The 20096-nt window shown below is 36.4% G+C and overlaps 1 protein-coding gene across 9 annotated transcripts in view; it reads left to right on the top strand.

Moving 5' to 3' along the window:
- The first annotated feature begins 29 nt into the window (after positions 1-29).
- Positions 30-20096, top strand: part of CdGAPr (GTPase-activating protein CdGAPr) — a 31154-nt gene continuing 11087 nt past the window's right edge. For 6 of the 9 annotated variants that reach the window (XR_015291949.1, XR_015291947.1, XR_015291948.1 and 3 more), the window contains exons 1-2: positions 30-2037; positions 5893-6095. Coding sequence is in view for 5 of the 9 variants with exons in the window: in XM_086907704.1 (XP_086763830.1) it covers positions 6027-6095 (69 nt within the window). In the remaining 4 variants the exon portion in view is untranslated. Of the gene's footprint in view, positions 2038-5892; positions 6096-16158; positions 16228-20096 lie in introns of those variants that run through there. The other 3 variants (XM_012493033.3, XM_012493035.3, XM_012493036.3) reach the window with 3 other exon arrangements.

Raw genomic sequence — 20096 nt, 5'->3', positions numbered from 1 at the left:
GGATCTCACAGTACAATAGTTTCAAATTGATTTACTCTGTGACTAGGAAAGTAATTGTTTGTGATACGAATTTCTTTATACATATGATTAAAAAAGTACGATTTATATTATAATAAATATAAAAATAATATTTATAAAGTGAATGGTTATTATATTATTATTTATTTCTTAATTAAATTTTTTATTCGAATTATTTGAAAATTATAGAATTTTTCTTCATTATTGAACAAAATTTTTATTGATTTTTTCTTTTTTTTTGTGTGTTTCATTACGATGTTTCTTCAAATTTCATTAGAAAAGTGAAGAAAAGTGAAGTATAATTAGACGCTACATTATTAAAATATGATATAAAGTATTATATGATATAGATCACAATTAATAGACAATTTACAAACAATATTTTTATTGTTTTCACATAAAATATTTTAGGATCTCGTTTTTATAAACATTCTTTTTAAAAATTTATTAATTGCTACGGTATTTATTCAGAACGACTATCAAAAAATTGTAGATTTATAAAAAGTACGTAACAATATATAAAATATTTATTTTCGCTAACATTATTAATTTTGTTGGATATATATATGAATTTTTATCTTTATATTTTACAGAATAAACTCATTTTTTCTAACCAAGATAAATTTACCAATATTATATTAAATGAAATAATTTTGTTACAATAATCAGGTTCTCATATAAAATTATGGTTTATATTAATCAAAATATGTTATATAATAATTACATTGCATTTGATAACGATCACAAATCGTGTCAAGTACTTGTTATCGCTTTAACAAATATAATTAAACACAGTTTAAATGTTAAATTCAAAGAAAATTGTTTTTCTATGTTAAATGTGGAAAATTCACACGAGATGGAAAATGCACTTATGATTAAATTAATTCATGAAAATTATATATTTTCCAAAGATAATTAAATACTTAATAATTGTATAATATTAAATTAAAAAAAAATTATTTTTTTAGTTTATTTTACAATATTCTTTCTAAAAAATAATAACAATTATTAGTGCAATAAATTTATTCATCATATAATGAAAAAATTATAATTCCATAACATGTATTTCGCAAAATATTAAGTAAATCTTAATATTACATTGTATATATTAATAATAAAAATAAAATTTATTTTACTCAGATTTAATTATTCCCGCCAAAGATTAGTATAACCGATAGAATCCTGCGCAAGTGCAGTTGCGCATAACAAGCGTAGTATTCATTCTTCTTCCAGTCAAGACGCGAGGATCAGGTTAGGCAGGTCGGATTGACAGTAGAGAGCGGAAACAGCATTTTGTTGGAGCTTGTAAATGAAGGTTAACTTTGTCGCGAACTTAGTGAAGTCTGTGGATAAGATCGAAGGCAATGCCACAGCAAAACTGTCAACAAGATCTCCGTATTGGTTTACAAGTCTCGCGGTGAATTAACCAGGGACAAACATGGCTCGCGTTCCGGCAGACGTGTGTTTTTCTTCGTGGTGAACCTACCTCTTTCTCTCTCGTTCCTTGTCCCTGCCTCTGTTTCGCCAGGCAGGGATTCTCAACTTCGGGAGTGGTAATATTCACGCAAGTACGTAATGCATACATCCATTGTAATATGCGTATCATACGGCTTAACGTATATTAATATACACACGGTAAGGGAAGAGGAGCTTCCCTCTTGTTAGTATGCAAGTGCCGTTTCGATGCCCCTTACGTGGCCTTATTTGCACTCGTGTACAATCGGCGCGCGAAACGAATCAAAATGACCGTTCTCCTTTTCGCATGATTTTTTTTGGAATATATGCCTAACCCATGTAAGTACATTTTAATTTTCAATCATTCGCAGTAAAATATTATGTGTCCTTGTGTATTTCTCTTACTCTTATTCATCGTGAATGTGTGTGTGTGCGTGTAACGGTGCAGTAAATGGCGGAGGATGTAAAAGGGCTTTCCTAGTCTACGATGTGCCAGCAGAGAATTATCGGTATTGTCGTTTCCCTGACATAACCGCCGTTACTTCCCCTCGTTCGTAGTTTCAGGTGAGAGTCGATAATCCAGCTATCTCTAAACTTTTTATGTGCTACATATTTAATATTCCTTGTTCTATATCATCGAATTATATGATGTAAATATATTTTATATTTTATTTATGTGATCCATTACGATGCAATTTCGTATGCGAGGTTCATTGCACTTAACCCTGTATTGCATAGTATCGCATGAATTTCCGAAAAACTTTTCGAATCATTCGGCATATTTTATAACCTCAAAATTTAATAATCATTCTTGTAGATATTTATTCCAAATATCAACAAGAAAAATTCAGGATGTAAGAAAGCTTCATTATGCTATTATTAAATTCAAAAAGAGTTTAAGTACTATACCATTAAAATAACATTTATCTCTATCTTTATCCATACATTTATCATACATGTACATTTATCAAGAATTACATTTTAAGATTATATAATCACAATTTTATATTTTTGTAATCATTTATGCCCAATCGTGAAATATCAATGAAAATATCTTCCAAATTGTATAAGTGTATACAAATCATGATAATTCTTTGTAAATTCCAAGAGCCGGTACATGTAAGGAAAGAAACGTGTTGACAAAGTGTAAATGATAGCGAGTCGGCGCGCACGAACGTAAAAATGAGAATTTAGTTACTATATAGGAATTGAAGTGCGTGTAACGCGATAAGGGCTTCTCGTGTGTACGATGCTTAATTAAGTTCTCATTGTATGTATGTTGCACAACCGGAATAAGAGAAAAACAATCCGTGCGGCTTGTAATTAAGCAATGGATGTGGTTGCGCGTGTTGGAACATCACAATGAGAATAACAATACGAAGAAGGCGGGAGAATTCGTGAAAGAAAAAGATTCGAATACATTACATTCACATTCCAGTTGCAATGCTCGCATTGAAGATAGTAACCTTGGCATAGTAAAGTTATCGGAATGGCGTAATCTTCTCCCTATTGAAAAACTCCACCTTGACTTGTCTCTATCAAGCTCGTTAAGCTTTATCAAGCGACATGTCAACGACTTCGTAAAATTTAGTTCGATCGTATAGTTCTCGAGCGCAGTCTGATTATCCATATTACCAGCAATATCGTCTTAACCATCGCAGTCATGTAAACGTACATGTTAAAATTGCAACGTTATTTTAGAGATGAATATCTCTTTATACCATAAGTTTTCTAACTTGATATGACTACAATATATTTAATATGAAAATAAAAATATATAATTTCTTTTTAATTATTGAATTATTAAAAATATTATTGCGCTATATTTGATATGTTTTTATTATTATTATTATTTTTTTAATAAAGATAATAGGGGACACTTACCAGTTTTGACTTGCACGACACCGAAGCCCAAACACATGTGGATCGAATTAACTTCTACGGATTCGAATTTATCGATCGAATTTACTATTAAAGAAACGCGAAAACTTTCTTATGGCTTATACTATACAAAAATTGTATTTTGAAAATTGATCGAACGAGAAATATTACGATCGAGATCGTCTTTGCGGAGAATTTTTTTTTAGAGCGTTTAACGAAATTTAACTATAAATTCTATGCCCGTGAATATTTAAGATCTCGATATATGGTAACGGATGTGGCATAGACTTTTTATTTGTGGCTTTGTTACACTTTTATCTTTGTCGTTTCTGTTATACATTCTTCGCCAAAGAAACGAGGGGAAAAAAAAGAAAAAAGTAAAAATAAAAAAGGAAAAAAAGTATCAGTTTTGCGAATACACAACCGGATGTTCTCTTTAGCACGAAAAACATTATTCCATGAAAGAGTATCTGTTAATTAGCTATTGAACAAGATAAATGGATGAATATTAAATATATACACTGATTATAATTACGATTTATATTTATTTTATAAATTATTTATTTTTTAATTTGCACAAAGTTTTAAAAGTTATCTTAATTAAAAATTCAACAGACATGAAAAATTCAGAATGAATCGAACAAAATGTAAATCGAATTTTTCACGATTTTTCATTTTACTTTCGAGTCGTTTTTTTAATTAGTTTCGAAAGTTAGTAACTATGGAAATTAATGTTATTCGGCATAACACTTCCTGTAGATAGCTTAATTACATATTGCCGCATATAACGTATCGTATTCCTGTTATTTTTATCATCAAATAGAGATTCTTCCGAATCATTAAATATTTTCTTCCTATTAATAACATATTAATCTAACATATTAATATATCATAGTCATAATTATTATTATTTTTTCTAATCCATTCAGTATATCATAATTTATAATTCAATTACATTCAAATTTCGCAATATTTACTACAATATTTTAAATACTTTCATAGTCATAATTATATATTTTACAAATTTTTGTGTAAAAAGACGACGATTAATTGTCAAAATTATAAAATATTCTAATTTCAAACTCAAGTTAAACTTTACTCATTTTACAATTACAGCTTCTTAGTAGTTAACCTATCCGTAACCATACTTTTTAATCTTCTTGAAAAAGAATAAAGTCTTAATAATAAAAAAAAGAAACAAATATAATATAATTTAGTATCAGTAGATTACCAAATTTTTATTATATACACAAAATCTCACAAAAGCATAAAAAAACGAAAAAAGAAGAATTTTTGCCCGACCCAAGGAACAATCGATTAGATTGGCCGTCGATCACTTAATACTTTCGCTTGATTAAAGTTAAAGGCGATTGTTAGATATATCTACGTTATATCTATAGATCGTAGGCCGCGGCAAGGCCGCTAGATTTAAAACAGCAAATTCACCTGACCGCTTTCGGACACGGTAAACATCGCGTTTTACTCGTGTTCGAAACTTTCATCCGTCTCGTGTTCTCGATTCGTGGATAAGATCGCCACGGGATCCAACCGTAAAAATTAATTACCGACTCTATTTTCACTTTTCTTTGTTCGTTCGTTCCTTCGAATCTCCCGATCTTCGTATTCAACTCTTTATTTATTTATTTATTTATTTATTTTATCGTTCTTTATGCGATTCGATTTCTTTTCTTTGGATTACGAAAAAGATTACGAGTGTGACGTAAAAATATGTTATTAAACTATATTATATTTTATGAACTATAAATATAGAAACAGTTTAATTGCTCGTTTATTCAAATAGTCTCGAATGCTGCTCGACACGACGCTCAATATTTCACGATTTCATATATAAATGAATTATTTAATTCGTTACTTCTTCTAACGAGAGAACTTTGAATTATTAAGATTTAATTGCAAATTTATAATCGTTCTTTATTAAAATATTTATAATAATTCTACGAGTAGAAGCTCGTAATTTTCATAGACCATTTCAAATTATCACTTATCGCCACGTATCATAACCACAATCGATACATTGAAAATTGAGCCAAATTTAAATATATATAAAAAAAAAAAAAAAAAAGTAAAGATAATTAATGGAGGCTTCGATCTCCTTGAGATATGTATCGATGGGACAAAATCATTGCACAAATTCCACAAAATATCTAAAATTCGATAAAATTTGGGAGGCTCGTGTAATTACAAAATGGCGAACGAATCTAAATTTTTCATTTTCATTGTCTTTTTATTGTTGAAAGAAATATCTCGCGGATCATTTTTTTCTTTGTCCACCGATAATAATTTAATTTTTATTTCGGATGTCTCGCGCGAGGAGAAACACGAGTTAATGTTCGAAGAAGGCGTCGATACGAGCCGAGTATAAGTTGATTCGAGTGAAATTTACGAGTATCCATGGTTGTTAGCCGCTATGATATATCCATATATACACGTATATATACGCGAGTTTATATTTCGTCCGCTATAATAAACGCATGGCTATAAAGACGTCTGAGTATCCAACGGAAATTGTTTGCGCAGAAGAACGTGAAAGAGGAATAATGGTTCAATCGAGAGGAAAGTAAAATCCTGCCGTCATCCTGGCGCGTGGCAAACCAGGCCAAAGGCCTGGATCCTCATCCTCCTCGTCCTCGTCCACGGAGAGGTTGCAAAGGATGCCAGGACCGGCACAAGAGAGGCCTCGTGCGCAACGACTCACCGATATCGAGCCTCAAACTGCAAAAGTGAGTAAATTCATTTCTTTCCTTGTTTCTTGTGTGTTTCGATTATTTTGTTTGCGCCGTTGAACGAAAGAAAAAGAGCGAGCGAGCGAGCGAGAGAGAGAGAGAGAGAGAGAGAGAGAGAGACACTTGAGTTAAGCGAAGTATAATAAAGGATATTATGTCGTAAAAGTAAAATTATGGGAGCATGCACTAGGTAGTGAAACTTCGTAAAAGTATAACGAAATGATTTCCTGGAAAAATGAGTCAGGGTTAGATAATAATTATTGTTTCGACGAATCGCGATAGATAGAACGATGTATATTGTTAAATATTGATTAAAAAGAAGTATATAATTTTGTTTGCGATTATTATAACTGGATCAATCGAACAATTCTTCCAAATTGGCAAACCACGATGATTTTCCCTTCTCGATTTCGAAATTGATTTTTCTTATTAATTCCTTGTTATTCTTACGCGATAAAAAATTTACCTAGTCACATCTATATTTACTCACAGTTTACGATTATGTTTGCACGTATGATCGTAAGACTCAACACTTGTTTATTAGCGTGGTTATAGCGCCGATAACAATCTGAACGTAAGACATTTTCAGTTTTTTTCTCTACAATCGTATACTTATTACCGCTCACGCAGAAAGGTGAGAAACATTTACCTTGATCTTCCTTTCATTCTCGTTTTACATCTCGATGATATCAGACTCGGCTTTCTGTTAATTACACACGCGACCCTCGCTTGGTATAGGTCGGAAACCGCATATCGACGCGTCTTCCGACTCTTACGACTTTAATATTAAATCTTCTCCCTCTTTCTTTCTTTTTTCTTCTTTTCTCTCTCTCTCTCTCTCTCTCTAAATTATTTCTTCATTCAGCTTTCTCCCCGATTCCATTTACTTTCTCTTTTTACGGAGGATACAATTTCTTCCAGTCACGATACGCACAGTGACTCGTTTCAACATACTCTTTTCAAACATTTTTTTCCCCCTTTCGAGTACTCGCCATTCGCGAAACGAAATAACAATAAATACCCTCGATTCGTCATTCTCTGTTCTATTCATTTATCTGTTATTAAATTACACACACGCGTATTTCGATCTACTTCTAATACAGGTCACTTTTCACCCCACGCGAGGTGGTTCGAGGTTCAATCCTGTCTATTACGTTCCTCGTTATTTCCGCTCGTTCTTCATTCGTACGATGATACCACGATGCTTTACCATACTCGACGGCCAGGCAGGAAATAGTAGAAATGTTTCATAAAGCTCCTCGATAGCTACCAATGTGCCAACCAAGCAAATAAAAGGGGTTATTCAACGTAGACAACGGATTTTCAGCTTTCTCTACCATTTTTTACCTTTTTTTTTTTTTTTACCCTCCCTCTCCTCTTCCATCTCTTTTTCCTTCTCGATAAAGATGGTCTCCCTCAAACTTTTCGGCCCTCGTGCACAGAGATGCCGATTCTTGTGCATATTCATTGGACAACAAGAAGATAAAAATTGCCACATAAAAATATCAGTCGCTTAAAGCTTATTTATTATAAGTTGCAAGCAATTAAAGTTTACATATTCCCAAGGGAATGACGACGTTCTTACTAACTTATCTCACTTCGTCCAATTTCCATCCGAGCTCGCTCCTTAATTTTTACTTCTCCTACTTTCCTTTCGATATCTTAACCCTTTCGCTACGGGCGACTTCTTCGCTGCGCCAAAAATGTGCTCGTCGTGTTTATGCCTCGCTGCAACCCGAGTTAATTGCTTTGACGGTGTTTATTGAAAAAAAATTGAAAAGATATGCGATCGCTCGTCATATTGTATGCAGAGCGACTATAGTCGCCCGTAGTATTTCAATGGCATCTTATACAGTCGCCTGAGGTACTTCAGTGGCATCTTGTGCAAAGCGATTATAACCGCCCATAATATCTTATGCAAAGCGACTATAGTCGTCAGTAATATTTCAATGGCATCTTGTGCAGAGCGACTATAGTCGCCTGAGATACTTCAATGGCATCTTGTGCAGAGCGATTATAGTCGCCTGAGGTACTTCAGTGGCATCTTGTGCAAAGTGACTATAATCGCCCATAATATCTTATGCAAAGCGACTATAGTCGTCCGTAATATTTCAATGGCATCTTGTGCAGGGCGACTATAGTCACCCGTAGTATTTCAATGGCATCTTGTACAGAGCGACTACAGTCGGCTAAGGTACTTCAGTAGCATCTTGTGCAGAGCGACTATAGTCGCTCATAATATCTTATGCAAAGCGACTATAGTCGCCCGTAATATTTTAATGGCATCTTGTGCAGAGCGACTATAGTCACCCGTAGTATTTCAATGGCATCTTGTGCAGAGCGACTACAGTCGCCTAAAGTACTTCAATAGCATCTTGTGCAGAGCGACTATAGTCGCCTGTGGTACTTCAATGGCATCTTGTGCAGAGCGACTATAGTCGCTTGAGGTACTTCAGTGGCATCTTGTGCAAAGCGACTATAGTCGTCCGTAGTATTTCAATGGCATCTTGTACAGAGCGACTACAGTCGCCTAAAGTACTTCAATAGCATCTTGTGCAGAACGACTATAGTCGCCTGAGGTACTTCAGTGGCATCTTGTGCAGAGCGACTATAGTCGCTCGTAATATCTCAATGGCATCTCGTGCAGAGCGACTATAGTCGCTTGAGATACTTCAGTGGCATCTTGTGCAAAGCGAGTATAATCGGCCATAGTATCTCAGACTAGTCGCCCGTAATGTCTCAGTGGCATCTTGTGCAGAGCGATTATAGTTATATAGAGTCAAAAAAGACGTGAAAAATGGCCGGTGAATATATCAACACCGTGTGTAAAGTCGGTTCCGCGGGAGGAGAATGCGGAAGTTGCTTCTATTTCGCTTTCGGTCTCTCTCGCTCGTCCATCTCGGTGGCGTGAGAGCAAATCGATAAGCTTTGCCGGCGTGTACACGTAAGTGTACACGTTATAACGCGGGGACGTGCGTAACCAACATCCTCTTCTGGAACACCTATCGGCGGAAGCCTTCTATTTCCCTGGGCCGAAGCGTTAACCCTTCGACCGGCGACGCAAATTAAGTTGCCTCGCGAGGGAGAGAGAAAAAAGAGGGAAAAAAGAAGAGAAATCCATCGAAGATCCCTTCACAGACTTGTCAACTGTTATTTACACCTAGGTTCCCCTGTGACTTTCCAACAGTCTTGTCGTGGAAATAATTGGAAGGTATCGATGATAGATTTATCGTACGATTGGATTTAATCATGCAAATGTATATATATATATATATATTTTTTTTTTTATGTGTTTTATCATTCGAAGATTGAAAGATACGATGTGTCCACTTTACATCGAGTAGAATTTTAATCTTCGATTCGTGAACGTTAAATCAAATCATTGATATGAATTTAACGTATAATATGTACTTTCGAGTATTTAGATACGATAATCGAATAAAAATTCAGGTGAAATTCGAGAAAACGTGAAAATGGAAAAGTTTTTTCATCGTATCGTATTCTATTCGATAAGATCGGATTTTATTATTATCAAAAATTTCTTCGCGGAGGAATTATTGGAGACGCATGCGTGATTCATTGAATTCGTCCCTGAATGAAAGATAAAGTGAAGATCGGAGAAAGATCGGAGAAAGATGATGAGTCACGGTGAAAGCGATCGGGCATTAATCAAAACTCGTCTACGTGTAGTAGTAATTTGCCAGTTGTCAACCGTGGCGAAAGAACGTAAATGCGTAGAAAAGTTTAATGATTAAAACGACTGTTAAATTGGAATTTAATTCGACTTGACGTTAAATCGCACTTTTTCGCTCGTTAAATTTTTTTTTTTTTTTTATCGCTCGAACGTGCATATTGAACGTGCGTAAAAAAAGAAAAAGGAACAATAATAATGCCATATTTCACCATTTATCTTCAAATTATATACAAAAATTAAAATTATATTATAGAATATAAGCGAATGAATTTAATTGACGATATCTATATTCTTATATACCACACTGTTTAAACTAAATATTAGTAGAATTTAGCGCAAATTTATTTTATTTAATTGACCGCCAATTATTTACCAACCAACGACCGTTCCACATGGTACGCCTTGATAAAATTAATTTACCAGAGAGTTAAGCTGTGGAACGCGTTCATCTGCTCTGTACACTCGGTGTTTTCTTTTGCAGATGTTCTTTTTCTCTCTCTCTCTCTCTCTCTCTCTCTCTCTCTCTCTCTTTTTTCTTTTTTTTCTCTTTTTCCTCTTCATCAACGAACCGCTTCTCTATCCCGACGAATACATACATATGTCGGCTGGTTTCTTGCTGCCTCGATGCAAACTCCTCTGCATACTTGTTATTTTAACGGGAGCCAGAGGCTGGCTACGTTTCAACCAAGTTCACGCGTTTGCATCGAATGTGCGCGACACGCGGTTGTATTAATTAAGCCTCTGCCCATTATTGTACCCGTTAAAAATCTTGTCTCGTTACGTTTATGGATCGATAATCTAATCTAATTTAATCTAATTTAATTAAAATTATAAAAATAGATAAATAAATGGAAAACGAGTGTAAATTTTCGATTAGATTTCGAGTAGATAGGAATATGAGATTTTTCATTTTCGATTGAAACTTAAATAAAACGAGGATGTTATTTATTTTATATCTTTTCGTTTTCGAGGAAAAATTTTACGCGTATTTTTATATATACGCGTGTTTCTTTATTCGAAATTTTTTTCGCAATCGTTCAACAATTTCTAATTCCAATGGTTTTCCAATAATAAAATTGGAATAACCATGGAAAGACACTTGAAATTTTTTAATCAATCAACAAGATAACGTGTCGATCACTCGACTCATATGCCAACAACGAAGTTGAAGAAAGGAAAAGTTGCAGGGACGTTGTCCAATAAGGAATACGGTATTCGTTGGACTAGTTTTTCCTTACAGTTAATCGTGTTACGTATCTTCGTCAATGACGTAGTAGGGGCAAAGTCTCTCTACTCTTCTAAACGTTTCCTTTTTTGTTCGCCACCTGTCTTCTGTCGCCGCGTGTCGTTTCTTCTCGTTGGCAAGAAATGATGAAAAGGAAATAACGAGAGGAGGAGGAGGGGGGGAATTGAATATGCAAAAGAAGCGCAGAAACTCTAATTTCAACTGCAACTTCACCCGATTTACAAATCGAAAAAAAAGAGTCGATCCGTGAATGCAATTATCTTCAATTTATTATTCATTGCGTGAAAGAAAAGGCCACGTGATCGAGTGGAGGAAAATAAAAGTTGAAAACTTTTCTTCGAAACTTAAATCATTCGAAACTTTTCGAAATTAATAAGGAAAGATTAAAAATTTATCGCAACTTCCTTACGAATTTTTCCAAATATATCGGATCAAACGAATTAATGAAAATTCACAGAGGAGAAGGTTCGACGGATTAATTTTATTTTCCAATCCGTTTCAATCCTTCCAAATTTGTGATACGCGTTATCAATTAATCGCGATTCGATCGATCGTGCGAAATTATCAAGAGGAATCGTCGGCCGATTTTCTCCAACTAATCTAACCCGATCGATTAATGCAACGATTGACGATCCTTTTCGTTCGAAATGGATCCACTGCAATAGAATTATTTTACAAACGGGGATCCTCCATTGTCAGAGTGGCACGCGTACACGTACGTTCGTGTTTTGGTTGTCGTTGTTAGTAACAACGAGTTACTGAAATATATTGGCTGGGATGGGTTTTCACGCTTGACAGGGTATTCCAATCGTTCGTGGTGATCGGATGAGAAAAAGAGTGGACGTAAATAATGGCGTGCGAAATTTTATGTTCGAACCAGAAATAGAACATTTCTTGCGAACGGATCTGGTGAACCAGCATTCTGGTTGGTCTAAAAGCTGGAACAAGATAAAAAAAGGATATTGTTTAGAGGAGAGGAAGAAGAAGAAGGGGAAGATCGGAATAAAATCGATTTTGCATGGGGATTTTACCGGGATGAAGGTGAAAAAAATAACGGAATCGAAATTTTATCGCGATCCCCCCCTCCCCTTTTTTTTCTTTTGAATAAATTTATCGAGGATGAACATAAAATATTCCTTTTGGAAAAATATAATCTAAACGCGCACGGTTTGATGTTGTACAAGGTTAAACAAGCGTTAGTAGACGCCAGTTGAGATTTATTTATTGAGTTACAAGGATATTAAGTTTGTATTAGAAATGAGTTAGACCAGAGATAGTTGCTCTATTTTCTCCCCTCGTCCAATGCAAATTTAGAATCGAAAATTGTTTCCCGAGTGATGAACTAACACTATGTGCTCTTTTTTATTTATATAATTACACTCAGTAATTAAACATTAATCTATTCGAAAATCAATTCGATCATTTCGAAAATATCTGCTTTTTAATAATAATAATAAAAACGAAATCGACTGGTTTCATCGTCACTTTTTTAATATTGAATTCGCTGAAAAATCGATCGATCCGATTGTCCAGACAGATTGTAGGATTCAGTATTTTTCTTCTACGTATTTTTAGATTTTTCGTGGATCATAGATCGTAAATCACGGCTTCCCTCCGCGTGGAGATTAAAAACGTGGGAGGGAGAAGAACTTCAAGGTTCCCCGAAGCGGAGTTGAAGCGAGATGAAGTTTACCAAGAGCAAGGGGGAGGGAGGGCGTATTATTCGAAGTATAAGCAAACAGAAACTTTGTGCGAAAAGGGTGCGAAATTCGAGGCGAGGCCAGTTGTTGAACGCACGGAAACTTACGTCGGTTCATCTCCTGGATCGTTTCAAGAACGACGATTGAGACGAGTCCTTGATCCATCCTTTTCCCGATTTTTTTTTTTTTCGAGAAACGAGGAGAGAAAGAATACACTCTGCACAATTATAGGAAAGAGCTTCGGGGTGACTTTCACCCTTATCACAGCGTGATGTGCAATAAAACCTCAAAGGGGATGAATTTTGAAAAAAAAAATCAATCAAAATTTTCGAATGTATTTCATCTTGAAAATAACAGTTTGTGAGGAGTAAGAGATCAGCCAGTCTCGTCAGTTAATGGTATCTATTTAAACATAAAATTTCGATGCGTGAATGTTATTTGTTTCATGCATTTATTCGTGTCATCGCGTTAAATAAAACGGAAGAGGTTGGAAGAAGTACCGTGGATACGACTCTTTGCCGGGGCATGGAATGCAGACAAAAGGGTGGCCTTTGAATTCCTACGATCAAAGAAAGGCTAGTCCTTGTTCAGGATTATTGATTCGAAAGCGCAGGGACGAGGGAGAAAGGAAGAAAAAAAAAAAAGAAAAAAGAAAGGAAGAGAGAGAAGAGGGGGAGGAGGCGTGATCATATAGTTTTTCTCCGAGACGTCGTTCTAACGAAGATGGGCGCGGTTCGAGGCGCATTTCGACGCAGCTTTCGCAGATTGAATCCTAGCACTTAGGCCATGTGACTCATCACTTGGTCGTCGGCTTGGATAGGGTTTCTCGCGGAATCCCGAAAGCATCCTTCTGACGCGACGAAATTACACGTGGAACGAACACTCTGCTTCCATTCTTGTTTCCATCTCTCTTTTGAATGGGAAAGATATTTAATGAAAAAGAATCGTGTATTCAAAAGAGGAAAAAAAGAAAAAGCGAAAGAAAATTCTCGTTGATCCCATTATTGAGATTAAAACTTTAAAAATTTTGTTTGCTCGTTCATTTCGATCACTGAGAATTTTCTCCTCCACTCGTGCCTGATCCACGGAGAACCGTTCCACCGATTATCGATATTAATGCGTTTACTCGAGATAAGTAGGAGCAAATCGAATGGATAACAAAGTGTAAAAATATGCGACGAGGGAATGGAGAAAAAGATTGGATCGTGTCCTTTTTTTTCACCTCTCAGATATCGTATCCGAGTCCTAATTTTCGTATCCCGAATTCGTTCGCGCCGCTGGCACCGCCCTAGTTTAATTCCCCAAGGTTGGCATTATTATTGTTTGATTGGATGTGTTACTCGAACGACCCACTTTTTCCCTCGAAACTATTATTTCCATCGGGCGTTATTGTGAGAAGCCCTCGTGAAAAAGGCGGAAGGCAGTTGCCTTTTAACATCAACGATGATACACACAATGTACACCTCTTTCCTTTTAGCATCGGCGAGTACTTTTTACGGCGCGGTACGATTGACGTACGATACGCGATATCTGTTCTCGAAATGGTTTCGAAATTGGGGTCGATTAGAGATTATCGTTTGTTCGCGTACAACAAGACGATCGATATCGAAGAGTTTGAGTTAATTTAATCTTCCGTGTTAATTTCGAAAGTTATAAGTATATTCGATTCTCTTCTCAAGTTCTAACCTCAAAACTTCTAACGGTCTTCTTTCTTGATGATCGAGTCTTCGAGTGCCAATCATATTGCTTCGTATAGTCACGTGACCATATAAAGGAGCACGAATGATCCGAATAGCAATTTTGTTCGTAACTTTTCGATTTTTCGACGATATCGAAAGCTTCAATCGATTTTATAAGTGTTTTGATCGATTTATAAAACGAATTATCGAAAGATCGAAGTTATATAAATCTACTCCAACCAAAAAGTGGATTATTTAGATACCGAGTGAGGTTAGGTTAAATATTAGATATGGTTGTAAAAGTGAGATATTCCAGAGATATTAGGAAGCGCTGTACCGATGAATAATCGAGTTCCATTAAGTTGGAATTACCAAGTTGAGCAACCTACTTCAGAGCCAATTTATGTTCGATCAAGTTTTTATTTCGGACAAAGTTGCGTATCGCGTATCGTCCGGATAGAAAAATAAAAACGTCGTTCATAGAAATTATCCTTACTTAGTTGCAAATGAACACTTATGGCAATAGTCACACAATGATGGAAGTAATCGGCTATTCTGCGGGCTTAACGTTGCGTGAAGAAAATAGAAAGTTTTCTTGGAAGATGATTTAGTGGAATCGTGCACTATTCGACGAATAATTTGTTATATTATCGCCTAATTCCCAAACTCTTTACGATCGGACGAAACACAATCATCCGCGTATATAACCCATCGTTCCTTACGAAAGTAACGAAAAAATACGTTCTTCTCTCTGTTTTACAAATATTTAACACCCAGAAGAATCTCGAACAGGGGCTTTAAAACCTCGGCTCTCGAATTAGCTCGCTTCATCATCATCGATCCAATCTTTTCCAATAAGCTCCAAAAATTATATACCCGAGGATTCTTCGCTTTACCGCATTGCGCGGGCCAGATCGGTCGAAAAACAGAGTGAAAAATCTATTCGTAAATCGAATAAAGAGAAGGAGAAGAAGGTGGTGCGCGATCGCCTCGGATCCTTGGCATCCCGATGCGGAGGCTGGCAACTCCGTGACCCAGTTTCCCCCGTCCTCTCCAGCTCCGTCCACCGCTTTCGATTCTCGCATACGCGGTTATGCACATCGTTTGTCCTCGTATTAACCCGATATTCCTCGATATTATTCGACTTCCACCTCGATCGGTATTATCGATATCCTTCGTATCCTTCACCGCCAATGTCGCCACTGTCGTCATTTTTGCCTCCAGTATCGGTTATTTTCGCCGCCACCCCCTCAGTATCTCCGCCAGTATCCCCGAGGAGAGCGGCATTGCCGCCGTGGCAGCCGCCGGAATCACCGCCGCGTCGACTCGAGTCGAGCGACGGTGGTGGTATCAGCCGCGTCTCGACGTGGTCGTCCGCTTGCCCTGCCTCGCGACGCTATGCGTCGCGTCCTTCTCGCCAGCTGTGCCAGCTGTTCCACCCGACTCGAGGTAGTTGTCTCGTCTCGCCGACCGAATCGCTTCTCCACGCTCGTCCACGTCTTTCCTTACGTCTGTCAAGCCTGTTTTCTCCCAAAGTAACAAGTTATACAAGTATATGTATATATATATATATATATTTGTATATATATATTTATATACACATACACGCACGCACACTTTTACGAGGTTCATTCGCTCGAATTGAATTTCCGGATGGAGGAGAGCGGCCGATAGTGGAGGAAAGGGATCGTTCGAGACGCATCGTGGCCCGATCTCTATGGATAATATGGACCGGTAGATCCCTGCAGGATTTCCGATGTGTTTGAGGATCTCGTATCGGTTTATCGAAATTTTCTTGGGCAGCGTTCAGGTAGTGTTTTTCACAATTCTTCGTTTCTCTTATTCGCTTTCTTTGTCGTTTTCTCCTTTCTCGTTTCTTACTCTTACGTTTTTATTTTATTCTTTATTTTTCGTTTTATTGGTCGTTACTACGGTTTTTCAGACTCTTTGTATCTTGATCAAGTAGACCTTTTCTCCAGCACGACCCTGTCTCCTCCTCCTCCTCTCCCCCTCCCTCTTTCGACAAAGTTGGTGGTTCCAAGGACGAATTTTTTTTTCTCTTTTATCAATTTCGTTCGTTCTTTTCGATTGGATTATCCCGTCGATATACGATTCTCGGTATTGGTTTGGCTTACTTGTGCGGACGCGTTTAAATGGACTCGTCCTGCGCGACCGTCCTTGTCACGTTTCTGCCCCATTTGGATTGTCCTGATTCGTAGATAATCGAATCACGGCGCTCGCTTCAACTTTCTTCCCCGCATGGCCTAATAATTTTCTCTTGATAGCGTTTCGCTTTCGTCGAACAACGTCGAACCCACCTCGTTGTTTTTTATTTTTTTTTTTATTTTTTTTTTTTTTTTATATAGCAATCCAATGTCGACCCCACGTATATTTGATCCAAGTATTTTTATTCAATTACGTTGCAGCCTGTTGAGAATGTTATCCCTTGTTTTCTAAGAACGAATTCGATCATCTTAATTACTGCGTTACTTGATCCAAAAAGTAGATTGTGCATCTTTTACACGGGTATTCTAAGTTTTACATTGGTCAAATTTGATGCTTGTAAAGACACTTTATAACATATGCATTTTTTTAATATTTCATACCTGGAATACCCTTTGTACGTTCCTTTAAACACGTTCCATTCACATATTTCGTATGTTTAGATGTTTAGACGATCCAACTTTGTAACTTTTTAATAAAGTTTCAAATCTGCCTGTACATATGATACTTCTGTACAATTATCTCTCCTTTTGATACACGATCTTTTTAAAAAAAAAAAGAAGCGTCCATCCACCAACCCTTTTGAAGAAAAAAAAAAAAAAAAAAGAAAAACTGTCTAATTCTAAGTGATCGATAAAAAGATAAAATTTATGCTTCGATTCGCATCGCTTCCACGAGCGATTGTTTCCACGATACAAAGTTTTCCCAAATAAATTTTCCCGCGATCCTGCGCTCGGCTGGAATCGGTGACCTCGTCGACGATTTAACCGCGCATCGATCCCATCCCCACCGCCTCCTTTCCTCGCTCCACCCCCGCCAAACCGTTTTCAAATTTCGCATTCACCGATTCTTCACCGCTGTCTCTCGGTTATCGCTCGTCATCCGAGAGTAGAAAGTAGAAAATTCGGAATTAGAATTGGAAAATGGAAGAATATATCGGAGAATTCTTTGGAAATTTCTCTGCGTGAATGTTTGTATATATATATATATATATTTGTAAGATTTTAAAATCATCGCTCTACGTTATACTCTACTTGCGAAAGATGTTGAGTCCACATTAGTGGAAACATCCTTGAATCGATTTTAAATTAAGAATTCGCGCGTTAAAAATAAAATATTGAGTAAAAAATATTGAAACGCTTATTTTTATTAAATTATATAGCATTTTAAACTTGCTCCATCTTCATCTTCTCCTTATTATTAACTCGATAAATAAATCGTTTTTACAACGTTTTTACGATAACGCTCGCCTTAATTTTTCTTAAGTATCGATTGCAAAGAATATATCGACACGGTATGACGAATAATTTAATCGTCGTTTCCTTGAACCGTTTATCAAATTATTATTTGACAAAGGATCGCGATTGTTTCGCACCGTCGAGCGGAAGAGATAAATCGTTTATTTATTTATTTATGCGAAAAACGTTTGAACACATAAATATATATCGTTAGATAAACCTGATCTTATATCCGGTTACTTGAATGCTCGAATGAAACGTGATCTTGTACATTAATTTCGTGTCAAAAAAAAAAAAAAATATACATATCGACGAAAATATCCTTTCACCGCTGAAATAAAATGTTTTAACAAGTTCTAAAAGGAATTTCGTTAATTAATTTCTCTCGCGATTTATCGGAAGAAGATCGGCCAGTGGAAAGGGCTAGGAGAAATATACTCAGCATTCGTAATGGTTTGCTTCGTGTTGCCAAAAAGTTCGTCGACCTACTAACAGGAGAAGAGAAGCTGCAGCTGTGACGATATTTTAATAAATTCCTTCCCACCCAATTATCGAAAATTCCATATTAAATATTCCTCCTTTTCTTTTCCTTCTCCTTATTATAAATCCGAGAAGTTATTTCGACGGTATTCAATTAATAAATAAAATTATTTCGAAGGAATGAGCGAGAGGAAATGCGAGACGTATCGATGATGATGAGCGTAACCGTCCCCAATTTTCATAGATTTAGGAGCGAGGCACGAAGTCGGATTGGCAACGAGATCGGGTTTAAAGAAGCGTAAAGTAGGAGGCAGAGCGCGGAACGATCGTTTCCGAGCGATTGCCAGCTATCCCAGGGAAGGAAGGAAGGGGCAGAGGAAGAGAGAACAGTGCTCGCTTGTACACGTATATAGAGAGGAGGTTTGATGTTTGCCTCGACGTTTGCCAAAAAATACAATGACCCAAATAAGACAAGTTGCACTCGTCGATATATACTCTCCGCGATCTCTTTCCCTCCTTCTGAAACTGTTCAAGTGCACGGGCCGCGTGCTTCACGACACGGATACTTGTATTCCATTTGTGGGAAGAGGGACGAGTGGAGGGGGGGGGAGGAGGAGGAGGAAAGGAAAGGATTGGTTGGTGGATAAAAGTGTACAGTTTTTTATCTCTTATTGCCAAGGATTTTCAACCTCTTTCATCTCTTTATTTCGACGTCGTAAGGGGGGGAGGGGAGATAAAAAAAAAAATGTGTGGAGCATTTTCGATCGATTTGCAAAAGAATGATGGATATTCTTGTGTAAAGAGTAGTAATTTTTTTGTCCGATTTTTTTCTTTTTTTTTGAGAAATCTTTCGACGATATTATTTTTAGAAACGTTTCGATCGAATAATTTTTTTTTTCTTCGTCGAGTAACGAGACAGAAAAATATGGTTGAAGCGATAAACAGTTTAATGTAGCACGTATTCGTAGGTCAGGATGTTAGTGAGCAACGAGATGTAAGCTCGTTGGACAAACGAAATAATTGATCGGTGCTCTTATAATTGAAAGCCTGCTCTATTGCTTCTCTCAACGGTTAAAGAGGAAGTCCCTTGTATCGAGCTGAAAGGCTGGACTGACTTCCGATTTTTTTTTCTCCTTCTTTTCTCTCTATCTTTCGAAACTCGTACTGATCCGACTTGATCAAGTATAAATGACGCGCTTCAAACTTGTTAAAATTTGATCAATTTTATATGTACTATTTTAAGATTGATCTCGTCGAAGCGATATTGCTTAAGAAGTTGGAATTTGTGGAAATCTAATACGATACGGCGGAAGTTAAATAATTCTTGGGAGGAACGATATCTTTTCGACGTTGAAATTAAACTCGAAACTTTCTTTGTAATTAAACGTTTAAGAACGTGGAAACCGACCTTCTGACCTGTATTTCGAGGTTCAAATTCTATACAATGATCGCGTTAATTGCGGTTAAAAAAAAAAAAAAGAAAGAAAGAAAAGAAATCATCGTATCGTCGACGAGTTTGAAAATTTTAAAACGAAAATAAATTTCGACGATAAAATCGGAAAATCTTTCGAAAGAATCGTAAAGGATTTGGACAATTTTAAAATTAAAGAAAAAAAAAAAAAATTCAAAATTCTTACCAAGAAACTCGAACATAGGGAATAAATTCGTCGGGCAGATGTCATATATACGCGCAAGTGTTTGTCACTTAGAAGGGCAGTGTGCCATACTCGGTTTATCG

The sequence above is a fragment of the Apis florea genome, unplaced genomic scaffold (assembly GCF_048593485.1).
Source record: "Apis florea isolate Af1SG1 unplaced genomic scaffold, ASM4859348v1 contig_2897_pilon, whole genome shotgun sequence".
NCBI classification, from domain to species: Eukaryota; Metazoa; Arthropoda; class Insecta; order Hymenoptera; family Apidae; genus Apis; species Apis florea.
The sequence above is the reverse complement of the archived record's forward strand: the minus strand, read 5'-3'. Positions and strand labels throughout refer to the sequence as shown.